The following is a 12,027-nucleotide window of genomic DNA, read 5'->3' as shown; positions in this document are numbered from 1 at the left end:
GAAGGGGCTGCAGGAGGGGTAGAGCATGGGGGGTGCATTGGGGAGGGGGCTGCAGGAGGGGCAGAACATGGGGGTGCATTGGGGAGGGGGCTGCAGGAGGGGCAGAACATGGGGGTGCGTTGGGGGGGGTGCAGGAGGGGCAGAACATGGGGGTGCATTGGGGGGGTGCAGGAGGGGCAGGGTGCTTGGCTGGGTGTGCAGGGTGCTGGGGTGGGGGGGCACAACCCCTCCTGCCTTCCCTGCTCCCTGTGGCCTCTTGCAGCCCGTTTCTCGTGCGCGTCGCTGCCACGCTGCGGTGCCCCGAGGTCTGGGGTGCAGCGTCCTGGCTCAGGGAGGGGGCAGCAGCTGAGGGGGGGGGTGGGGGGCGTCAGTGAGATGTCACCCCAGAGCAGGAGCACCCAGCCCTTGTGCGTCAGCCTGCGGTGCCCCATGGGCACGCGCTGGGTCCTGGCCCATGCCCCCGGGATGAGAAGGCATCAGTGTCCCCACAACGGGCAGCGTGGCCGTGGCACAGGGACAGGAGCTTCAGGGATGGGGACAGCCGGGCTTGGGGACAGGGTGGCACAGGGGCCACCAGGCTCAGGAGGGGGGGGCTGTAGTGACCCGCGGGGCGCGGGCATGGCGTGGCTGGGCTGGCAGCAGGGCCATGGGGGACACAGAGGGGGGGATGTGGTGGCAGCCCCCCTGCCTCCCTGTGCTGGCTGCCGGGGGCTGCTGTGAGGCACCGACTCCCCCGGCCCCGAAGCCCCTCCTTGGTGCCCGGCTCCACGGGCTGGGTGGGAGGGGGCTCTCTCGGGTGGGGGGCGCGGGGGGGAGTGACCCCAGTGCTGGCAGGGGGTGGGAGCCACGCCAGGGTCCCCAGTCGCATGCCAGGGAGCAGGATCGGCCCTCGAGAAGGTGCCAGTGGAGGGGTGATGGTGGGCACGAGCCGCAGGTGCCAGTGGAGGGGTGATGGTCCTGGAGAAAACCGGAGGGTCCTCGGGGCGACCATGGCTCCTCCCATGCTGGAGGGGCTGCCTGGGGTGGGGGTGCTCGGTGGGGTCCTCCCTGTGCTTCCCCAGCCCTTTTCCCTCTCTTCCTTGGCTGCTGTTTGTCCCCCAAGGCAACCGCGACGGTCAGGGTCACCATCAGCTGTAGAGCGAATGAGGCCTTGAGCGCGTTTCTCCCCAGCCAGCTCTTGGCCCCCAGCACCTGGGGACACTGGGGACATGTGGCCGGGACCTGGGAGCTGCTGCAATGGCCCCGCTCCGGTTGGGGACAGTGGCACCGTGCCCCGGCCCGGGGAGAGGCAGCTGGACACGGGGCAGCGGAGACGGCACCATCGATGGCTCTGGTGCCGCTGCAGGGGAGGAGGCGGGAACAAGTGTCCCCACGGTCACGCGATGCTCAGCACGAGGTGCCGCAGGCCCTGCTCTGGCATCACCGCAGCAGCAGAGCTCAGGGGTCTCGGGGATGGCGAGTGCTCCCAGCCCCTCCGCAGCCCACCCGTCCCGGGAGCGGGGCCCTGGCCACGGCGCTGCCGGGCACCCGGGGCAGGACACGGTGGGGCTTGGTGCTGGGGAGGGACACGGGCACTTACTGCCGGGGCAGGGGCCTCGGGGTGGGTGGTGGGACCACCCCGTGAGTGGGGTGGGACTTGCAGGAGCCCATGGGGCTGTAGCCGCTGTCATGGCACCCTGCAAATCACCGTGGCTGGTGTCATGGCGTCACTTGCCGGCTTCGCGGCGGGAGGTTCCCTGCCCTGCGGCCGGACCCTGCCCTGAGCGTCTGTCCCTCGGGGGTTCCCGCTTGGCCCCGGTCCCAGGGGTGAGCCCCAGATGTGGGGCAGTGGGGGGGAGTGGGGGGGCCCGCACGGGAGGGGGCGCTGGTCGTGCAGGTGGCTTCAGGGCTGGGGGGATGGGGGTGCAGGCAGCACTGTGTACCCCCCCCACTTCCCCCGCAAAGCCGAGCTCGGCACAGCGGCCCCATGAACCCCCCCTTGGCTCCCCGCCATGGGGCACCAGCCCCGGGAACCTGCCACCCTGCTGGGGACCTTTGGGGTGCATGGGGGTGGTGGGTGCAGGTCTGTCCTGTGCCACCCGGCACAGACCAGTAGCCCTGGGGAGCAGCAAGCCGCCCCGGCCCCCCCAGTGCAGTGGGACATCGCCCCTGCCCAGCCCCGCTCCCCCCGTGCTGTCCCTGCCACTGGCTCGGGGAGCACACGAGCCCGCGGCGAGCAGGGAGGCAGGTTGCCCACAGCTGGCCACAGCTGGCCACGGCTGGGGTGCTGGTGCATCCGCCATGGAGAGGGGTGTTCCGGATGGCAGCCCCGGCCTGGGAGCTGCTGGAGCGGAGAGACACCACGGAACAAAGCAGAGCTTTCTTATAAATTTATTACATAATAATAATAATAATTAATAATAATAATAATATAATATAAGAAACATAGATCTCTGTGGGGTATGTGTATCACAACGTCAAGGGCGGGAGGCGAATGGCCACACCTCCATGACTCTGGAGAAGGAGAAATCTCCTCCGAAAAATCCATACAAAATAAGGGTGAAGTCAAACCGACCCTGTAAAATTAAAAACAGAACAAAAACCCACAGGTGAGTCCGTCTGGGTAAGAAACAAGAGTGTGGATGTCGGGGCCGTGTGCGCGTGGCCGCACGCGTGCGTGCGAGGGCGGGAGCCGGAATATGCACATGCAGAGGGTGTGAGCGCGCGCCCGGGGGCGCGGGGGGGGTCCCCGCGGGTGACACATGCATGCGGCAGTGAGGGCTGCCCACGGGCGGACAGAAAGAAAACCGCGCCGCGCTTTGCCGCCCTGCGTGGAGGCGGTGGTGGCCGGCGAAGCGCTTCACCACCAGCGACGAAGCGCTGCGGGTTTTGGTTTCTCTTCTTTTACAGTCAGAATTACAGACAGGAGCTGATGGAGAACAGGGGTTGATGACGTTAGTCTGGACAGAGGAAAAATACCAACAACTTTTTTTTTTTTTTTAAAAAAAAACCCTTCAAAGCAAAAAAAAAAAAAAAAAAAAAGAAAAAGTGTCTCCCTTTTTACAGAAGAAAACCCAAGTCATTGAGAAGCCATGAGAATCACAGTAACCGCCGCGTGCGGCCAGCCCCGGCGCCACCGGGACGGCGCGGCCGAGGGGTGCGGGTCTCGCTGCCGGCCGCGCCGCAGGCCCGGGGGGTCGGATCCTCGCCCGCTACCGCTCTGCCTTCTCCTGGATGGCTTTTCAAAACGAAATGTCTCACTGGGTCTGGAGATGTTTTTGGAGCGGAGATGCCGATGCAGCCAGAATAGATACAGAGTCAGGAAAGCGCTATCTACACCTGGGGAAAATCCTCTTTGCTTCAGCTGAGAAAATAAAAGTAAAGTAGCAGCAGCTGCGTTAGCGGGGGGGGTACGGTTCTGCCGGGGGGGTGGGAATGGCCACGGGACAAGACCTCGGCCAGCCCGGGGTCCCTGGCGAAGGCACCGCCGGGCACCGCATCGCTGGGGCGAGTGACGTGTCCCTGCGGGCGCTGGGGGTGTGCGGGACGTGGCCGCCCCGGGACTGGGGGCTCGGGGGGCGCAGACAGGGACAGGATGGGAGTGGGTTGTCTGGGGCTGGGGGGGGACAAGTGGGTCAGCGGAGGGGCCTCGGCACCCAGCACAGAACCACTGCGGCAAAGCAGGTTCGGCCGGTGGCCCCAGAGCTGCCTGGGGACGGTGCCGTCCCCAAAGCCCCGAGCCCACGCTCACCCGGCTCTGCACCGCCTGGCGGGCGCTGGGGGGACGGGGGGGGCGATGAGGAGGATGAAGGCATCGCTGCTGGGGCAGGGGAGCAGGTTTGCGGCAGACCCAGGCAGCCCCGGGGCCGGGGGGCGATGGCGCGGCAGCGTGGTGGGGAGTCGCCTTCTTTCGTGTTAGGCCTGACTGGGACGAGCCGTGGTGTCCCGCGGGGGGATCACCCAGTGTTCGCCAACACAGGTACGGCTGCAGCTGCTTCGTGGTGGAAGCTGGGATGCACGGCGAGGGCGGCGTGTCCGCCGGCGCTGCCGGGGCAGGGCGGTGCATCCACCATTTCCAGCCCTCGCCAGAGGATGGGGGCGGCGGGGAGAACCGGAGGAGGGCTCCTCAGAAATGGCAAGAAGGCGTCCAGCTTTCCTGGTCCCAGACCGAACTTTCTGCAGAAAAAAAGTTGCGCTCTGCAGACTTCTGGCCTCTTGCGGCAAGAGGCGGGTGCAGGCGGGTCTCTCTCAGTCGCCCCAAAACAGCTGCCGAAGGGGCAGAGACCCGGGGTTTGCCCGGCGGGTACCCACCGGGCAGCCTGCACTCAGGCCAACACACGTCACGCTTCCACCAGCAGCGCCCGCCGCCCGCCCCGAGGGGCTCGCACTGGGGCACGAGGGCCACCGGGGTCTCCGAGGGCTGCCGGGGTCTCCGTTACCTGCGGGTGAAGCGGGGAAGGAGCCAGCAGCGCGATGGGAATGAAGCGCAGCTGGGGAAGAGGTGAGGGGGACGGCGGTGGGACGAGCTGGCCAGGCAGGCAGGGGCAGGCAGGGGCAGGCAGGGGTGGGCAGGGGCGGGCAGGGGCAGGCAGGGGGCATGCGGAGGGGCTGCAGGGCGCTGGCAGCACCAAGCAGGGCGAGGGGCCATGCAGCCAGCGACAAGCCATCAGCGGTGCAGAGGTTTGGCCAAGCCGTAGCGTGCGGACCCCCAGCGTGCGCTGCCACCCGTGTCCCTGCAGCGGGAGCGGTTCCCGGGGGTCCCAGGGGATGGAGCCCGCGTGGGGACAGCCGGGGGCTCTGCAAGCATTCGGCCAAAGCCAGCCAGCGGGCACAGGTCCCCGTGTCACGGCACGGGCTGCACACCAGCATTTCCAGAGCAGCCTCCTAAAAGCAGCGCGAGGAACAAGCAGCCAAACGAACTCCTAGGAAATCCTGATTTCTACGGTTTGGGAAAGAGCCTGCGACACCGACCCGGGGACGTGCCCAGGCACGTGTGTGCAGTGGGGGCTCCTCGGGGGCTGCGCGGCGGCAGGCCCGGTGTGTGGGGGGATGCAGAGGAACTGCGTGCTCACCCATGTCCCGGCACGCGCCGGTGCTGCTTTGCCAGGCAGGGAGCTGGGGAAGCAGCGTCAGCTCGCAGAGCCGAGCCACGGTGGCAGGGGACAAGCGGCAAGTTTGGCTCATGGCCGGTGTCTGTGAGCTGCAAAGTGTGTGGGAGGCGGCGGAGGGAAGAGGTGAGGGATGGACGGAGCTGGGGGCTCTGGGGGGCCGAGGTGGGAGCGAGTGTGGGGCTGGGGGATGCGAGATCAGCGGTGGCAGCGGCAGTGCTGGCAGGTGCAGCACAACCGCGCCGGTGGCACAGGACGTCTCTGGAGTGGGACCATCCCCACCCGTGCAGGACCGTGCCACAAGCCCTTGCAACTGGAGGGTGCCGAGTAGTGCCAGGGAGGGCGAAGGAGCCGGAGGGTGGGCAGTGGAGGGGGGGGTGTGGGGGGTGCCGAGCCAGGGCGCGGGGTGATGGAGTGCGTGCGGCCGCACATGCTGCTGCACATGCTGCTGGCCGCGGGCGAGGCGTGCAGGGCCAGGGGGGTGGAGGGGTGATGGCGGGGGGTGCATGGGGGGTGATGGCGGGGGGGTGCATGGGGGGTGATGGCGGGGGTGCATGGGGGGTGATGGCAGGAGATGCACAGGGGGGGTGATGGCAGGAGATGCACAGGAGGTTGGTGGGGGTGCACAGGGAGGGTGAAGGTGCCGGGAACGTGGCGGGGACGCATGGCGGGGGCCCGGCGGGGCAAATGGAGGCGGTGGGGTGCGTGGCAGCGGAGGGGTGATTGGCCGGGCTGTGGCCACGGGACAGGGGGGTGGAAGGGGCAGGACCTGGTCCGCGGGGTCCCCGCTGCAGGCCCCGCCGGGCAGGGGCAGCGTTGGCACAGAGGGGCCGGGGTCGCCTGCCGGGGTGCGATGGCACACCCGGGCGAGCAGGCGGTGGGCTCGGGCAGACGCAATGGCTGCTATCGCGATTCGGACGCCTCTCGGCTCACCCGGTTTGGGGGTGCGAGGCCCGGGGTACCCTGGGCGGTTTGTTTGCTCGCCGGTCTGGCTCCAACCCCTCGCGCCGTCCCCGGGCGCCCGACCCTGCTGGGAGCAGCGGGATGGCGCCTGGGGAGGGGGAGAGGCTGCGGACCCTCGGGGACCGGCGGCTCCCGGGGAGCGCAGGATGGAGGCGCTGGGGCAGGTGCCCAGCGGGAGCTCAGGGAGAGGGGCGGCAGCGCGGCATGGCCCCTCAGGGTCCGTCCCGGGGAGGGCCTGGTGCGCCGGCGCAGGGCAGGGTCCGTCCCGGGGAGGGCCTGGTGCGCAGGAGGGGCTGCCGCCCCCCGGCCCGGGCCTGGGCCTTTTCCCTGGCTGAAGGTTGTAAAGGTTCGGAGATGTGTGAGGGTCAGAAGGAACCTCCTTGTCCTTCCCTCTAGCACCAGAAGAGTTAATGCCTTCGTGGGGGACTCAGCTTTTTGGGAACACCGGTCACCAAGCCGTCCCCTCCCGAGACCTGGCCACCCCTGAGGGGCCGGGGCTGGGCGAGGAGGGGGCGCGCAGGGCACCAGGCACCACGCTGGGGGACGGGGACGCCACCTCCACCAGCGCCGGGGCTGGCCTGGGTCACGCCGGCTCCCCCAAAGCCATTGGGCGATGGAGCGGCCACCGCCGAGCCCTGCTGTCCTGGTGCCCCCGTGACCGCACTGTCACGGCACCGCCAGCCCCCGGGGTCCCCAGCGGCATGGCGGGAGCCAGCCCGGCCGCGGGACCCGCACGCCGGCCTCCTCCCGCGGCCGCTGGCCACTGCGGAGGAGCAGCCCCGGTGGGGCCCTGGTGGGCCGGCGGCGGTGCCGACGCTGGGCCGTGCCGGTGGCGGCGCGGTGTGAGGGCTGGGCGTGGTGGCGGCAGTGGCTCCCCGGGGACACGGTGCCGCGGGGCCCGCGCCTGCCAGAGGTGCCGGGTTCTGCGGGGTGGTGGAAGCGCCATCTCCGTGCGTCTCTGCCCGGCGCGGGTGGAAGACTCGGTGTGTCCCAAAAACCCAAGTTTTGTTTTGTGTTTCTAAATCTTTAAAATCCAGAGTGTCTGAAAGGAGCTGTTGGGGTGGGGTTTTTTTGTGTTTTTTTTTTTTAAAAAGACTTTTAACATTCATTCAGTCAGTCGCTAAAAACTCCCATGAGCCATGGGCGTCCCAGGGGAGGGGTGCAGGCACCGCCTCGCCAGCATCTCAACAAGTCTAGATATATAGATTTAGTAAAATTATAACAAAATCAGGTGGCTATAGCTATAGATATAGATATATAGATATTTGTTCTCTCTTTTCAAATATATAGCTGATTAAAAAGATGCAAAATAAGGATGACTAGGACGGAGTGGGAATCCTGTAGTTCAATATCATCTCTTGTAGATCATCAGCTGCTCTCTATATAAATGCACGGAGATTATATATTATCCATCAACGTGTCCCCCTTGGAAACAAGACCCCAAACCAAGAGGAAATAAAACATCTCCCTCCCTCCCCCCCACCCCCCCACTGAACGTTGGCAAAGCGTTTTCTGCTGGATTCCCCACCAGCCTCCCTCCGACATCCCCAAACATGCTTCTTATCCATGCGGTTTCAGTCCCTCTCTCACCGGGGCACGCGGGGGCAGCGGGCCAAGCAGCAGCACACAGTCCAGGGCCAGTCTCTCCCGGCGGAATCGCTCTTCCGGCTCGCAGGGCAGCTCCCTGGGGCGGCTCCGCGCGGGAGGGAGCGGGTCTGGGCCTCACCGCCGGCATCCACCCAGCCGCCGCGCTGGCACTGCCCTTCCTCGCAGACCTCTGCGCCGCGGAGCCCCTCCTTTCCCTCCGAGCACCGCTGGGACCACCTGGCTCGGCCAGCCGCCTCCGACCCTGGCGGGGACAGCCGGCACAGGGCCGGGGCCACCACCGCGGCCGTGGTGCCTCCTGCCTGCTCTTCCCAAGGCGGGCTGAGCGCTGGCGCCGGCCCTGCCGGCCTCCTGCAGCAGCCCCTGCCCTGCCACGCTCTCGCCGGCTCGGGGCAGCTCGGGGTCTCCACGCCATGGGCCACCCCGACCTGCCCGAGACACGGCGTGTGCCTGGCCCGCTCACCTCCCTGCCGCGCTCTGACTGGCCTCTCCCTGCCTGACACACCTGGGCAACGCGGCCAGCACTTGGCCAACGGCAGAAGCCCTCTCCCTAGCCAGGCCGGGCTCCTCACCGCACCGCCGGCCCCGTCCCGCTCCCCACCTTCCACCACGGGGAGCCCGGGCTCGGCAGCGCGTGGTGCCTCGGCCCCTCCGGCCCCCAGCGACGCCCCCGGGGAAGAGCACATCAAGCGATATACAGGCCAGACTCTCTGGGAGGAACAGAAACGAGGATGTATTTCATGCAACATTCCTTGTCCCGAAGGCGTCGCGGGGCCGGCGGGGCCGAGCGGGGGCTCTGCGTGTGCGTGGCACGCCGGGGCGGTGTGGGAGCGGGCGGGAGCCCCTCGGCTCCGCGCCCTTCAGTGCAGTGCTCAGAATAGAAAGAGAATCAAAGTGGGTTTTATTAGTCTAGTAGAAACACCCCCCCTCCCCGTGGTGGCTCTGGAAGAGGCCAGCGCTGCCTGGGACGGTCAGCTGTCTACCAGCTGCTTGAGCGCCCGCTCAATGTTCATCCGGTGCCCGACCCGGGTCACCCCCAACTCCACAAAGTCCTCCTTGGTGAGGGCGGGCAGGTGCGTGCCCTCTATCTCATGGTCCTCAAACTTGTCTCGGTGCTCCACCAAATTGATGCTTTCCAGCCAGTCCCCGACGTCGTACTTGTTCCAGAGGTGGAGGGGTTTCTGCATGAAGGGCCGAGGCGGGTGGAGGGTGTGCAGGGGCGGCCCTGGAGAGGGGGACGGGGACGGGGAGCGGCTCCGGGCGCTCACGCTCCTCACCACAAAGCGCACCTCCTTGGGCTCGTGTGGGATGGAGAGGCTGGAAGATTTGAGGATGGTGGGAGGGGTCAGACCGTAGGGCCGGACGGTGCTGAGGGGCTCTGTCCGATCCAGAGCCGGCTTCACGGGGCTGGGGGTACGTCGGGTTACGGGGTAGCGACTGCCAGGTCGGACTGTGTAGGTGGTCCCGGAGCTCCGCTGGGAAATGGTGCTGAGTTCTCCTAAACTACTGAAAAGTCTGCAGAAAGAACGGTACAGCGAGAGAGAGAGGAGAGAGAGCAGAGGGCAGGGGTGAGGCGAGGTCCCCAGACACAGCAGCACACACACAATATACAGGGGGGGCCGCTGGAGGGCTGGGGCCAGCCAGAGACGGGGTGGGGGGGTGTGCAGAGCTCGGGGGACACGGCTCGGGGCACCTCAGCCAAGACGTTCTTGCACGCCCTGCCGGGGCTGCTCCAGAGGAGGCAGAAGAGGTTCGAGCAAGTACCTCCTGTATCTGCGGTTCCCGGCCAAACCTGCCCTGGCGGCCAGCGCTCTGAAGCCTGCCGAGCCCTACCCGGAGGAAGGTGGCCCTGCGGCCCGCTGGGCGCATGCGAAGACTTGCTGCAGCTGAAGACCCTGCGCCTCGCCCTGCCTTGGCTGCTCAGCATGAAGCTGCGGCAGAGCTGCACCGAAGCCACCGGCCCCACCTCCCACCGGGGACCCCGTCTCCCCTCGCTAACGGCCCCACGTCGGCGTGCTCATGGGTCCCACCATGGACTCGGAGCAAACCAGCGCTGCCAGTCCTTTCCCGGGACAAGAGGGAACCTTCCGGCATCTCCCCAGAGAGCGGTGTGGGGTCAGGAGGACTGTCCCACCACCCCAAGGATGGAGGCAGCAGGGTCTGATCATCACCCGAGGGTGACCGCTCGTTAGCGTGGGCTGAGGCAGCCCAGAGGCTCTTGCCCTCGCACTACGCCATGTCCAGCTCCCCGGCCTGCACCCGGTGTCGTGGTGGGCACAGGCCGTGGAGCCGGGCAGGGGCCAGCCCCTCCTGCAGCACTCGGCTCTACCGCTCGCCACTACAAGAGCCTCTGACGGGGGACAAGCCAGGCTGCACGCACGCCTTCCCTCCGCCATCGCCTCTTGCCTTCCTTGCCCACCCTGGCATGGACAAGTCCTCTGGATACGTGGAAAGAAATGGATTCAGGTGGGGCTTGGTCTCTTCTCCCAAGGAACAAGTGATGGGACAAGCGGAAACGGCCTCAAATTGCACCAGGGGAGGTTTAGGATGGATATTAGGAAAAATGTTTACACTGAAAGGGCTGTCAGGCCTTGGACCAGGCTGCCCAGGGCAGTGGTGGAGTCGCCGTCCCTGGAGGGATTTCAGAGCCGGGCAGACGCCGTGCTGAGGGACGTGGGTCAGTGGCGACTTGGCAGTGCTGGGTTAACGGTTGGACTTGACGGGCTTAAAGGTCCCTTCCAACCCAGGCGATTCTATGATTCTGTGACTCTATCTAAAAGCTGAGAGGACAAGGTCATGGAGGATGAGTCCTTGGAGCGCAATGAGCTGCGAGTGCCTTAGCCCAGGGGGCCTTGTGAAGGCAGGCTGCCATCCCGACTCTGTCCCTGCCCTGCTCCGGGGTCTCCTTCCATAAGCCCCCACTGCTGACTGCGGCTGGGGACGGGCTCTGACTGGGAGGGACGGTCTCTGTCCTGGCAGCGAATGCGAATGCAGCCCCCTGAACCCACCCCGGGGCTTCGGTCACTGGTCTGTGGGGGGGTCTCAGCTCCCAGGAGGGCTCTCAGCAGGGCCCCCGTCCCGCGGCAGCTCCGGGGCCTGGGTGCTCCCGCAGCAGAAGAGCTGCAGCCCTGACGGGGCCAGAGCAGGGAGGAAGGGGAAAAAGACTCCGTTGCCTCGGGGCTGCGCAGCCCTGGGCCAAGAGCATGGTTTTACTGGGGCTGGGCTGGTTATTGCGTGGCTACATAGCCCGTGGCCACTCCTTTGGGTCAGCAATGTCACTGCGCCTGTCCTCCACGCGAACCGGTAACACGCCACAGAACTGCAGCTCCCTGGCGCCCGGCTGCGACGTCGGCTAGCAAAGCAGCAGCCCTTGGGCCGTCTGCACGGAGCCCTGCGCGCAGCCCGTCCCTCTGCCCCCCTGCCGCCCTCCAAGCTCTGCCCCCCATCTCGGTCCCCCCTGGAGCCGTCTCAGGACACTCTGGAAACCTGCTGCTGGCAAGAGGAGTCCAAGGGCTACGGTTAATGCTCTGCACCCGCTGCCACTAAGGCACACACCGCACAAGACCCACACTTCCGGGGGGTTAATGAGCACTGACGGTTTCTTAGAGAGATGGCTGCGAGAAGATCAGCTGAACACGAAGACGAAGGTCCGTTCAGAGTCTGTGGGCTTAGGCACGTTTCCTCTTATTTCCCTGCCACCCTGACACAGAAAGCATGAGGGTTATAAAGAAGCATGACGATGAGTCACGTTTGGGAAGCTCCGTCAATACAGAAGGGGAAGAGCAGAACGACCTTGAGGGCTGCGGTAGGAGGGACAGAACGGAAAGTGACAGTCCAAAATACGGCGCCCTGCTCAGAGGGCTGGCAAAGACTCAGCTCTCTACTGGGAGTGATGACGGGAGACAAAGCTCTGGGTCTACTGAGAGACCCCCGTCCCGGGGGGACTGGGAGGCACCAATGGAGCATGGCCACGGAAAGGCAAAAGAAATGTGGAAAGACCCAAGGTGTGCGTTCCTCACAGAATTAAGGATGTGTTCATGTCGCCACGGGAGCCACTGCTGCACGCTCACCTGGAATTCTGAGCACAGTTCTGGTCACTTTTGTTCAAGAAAGGTAAATGCAAACAGGAACGGCTGCGGACACGGCAGCCAATGTGCCAAGGGCTTGTTTAACCCGCCCCAGGTGACACAGAGGGGGAAACTGCTCCCTGCGAGGGGAGAAGAGAGACTCCAGCTGGGGGTGCCAAGACCCGCAGCAGCCCTGTGCAGCGCACGCCGCACCGGGGCGGTGGATGCCCGAGGGCTGTCCGGCAGCGCGGGCCATGCCAGCAGCAGAGACGCAGGTCCCACAGAGACCCACGTCATCTGCAGGC

At 66.2% G+C, this 12,027-nt stretch overlaps 1 protein-coding gene across 7 annotated transcripts in view; it reads right to left on the bottom strand.

Moving 5' to 3' along the window:
* Positions 1–8,539: 8,539 nt before the first annotated feature.
* Positions 8,540–12,027, bottom strand: part of SHANK3 (SH3 and multiple ankyrin repeat domains 3) — a 378,942-nt gene continuing 375,454 nt past the window's right edge. For all 7 annotated transcript variants that reach the window (XR_012585285.1, XM_074573072.1, XM_074573077.1 and 4 more), the window contains one exon: positions 8,540–9,170. Coding sequence is in view for 5 of the 7 variants with exons in the window: in XM_074573072.1 (XP_074429173.1) it covers positions 8,627–9,170 (544 nt within the window). In the remaining 2 variants the exon portion in view is untranslated. The remainder of the gene's footprint in view (positions 9,171–12,027) is intronic.

The sequence above is a fragment of the Larus michahellis genome, chromosome 1, assembly GCF_964199755.1.
Source record: "Larus michahellis chromosome 1, bLarMic1.1, whole genome shotgun sequence".
NCBI classification, from domain to species: Eukaryota; Metazoa; Chordata; class Aves; order Charadriiformes; family Laridae; genus Larus; species Larus michahellis.
This window is presented reverse-complemented; position numbering and strand designations above follow the sequence as displayed.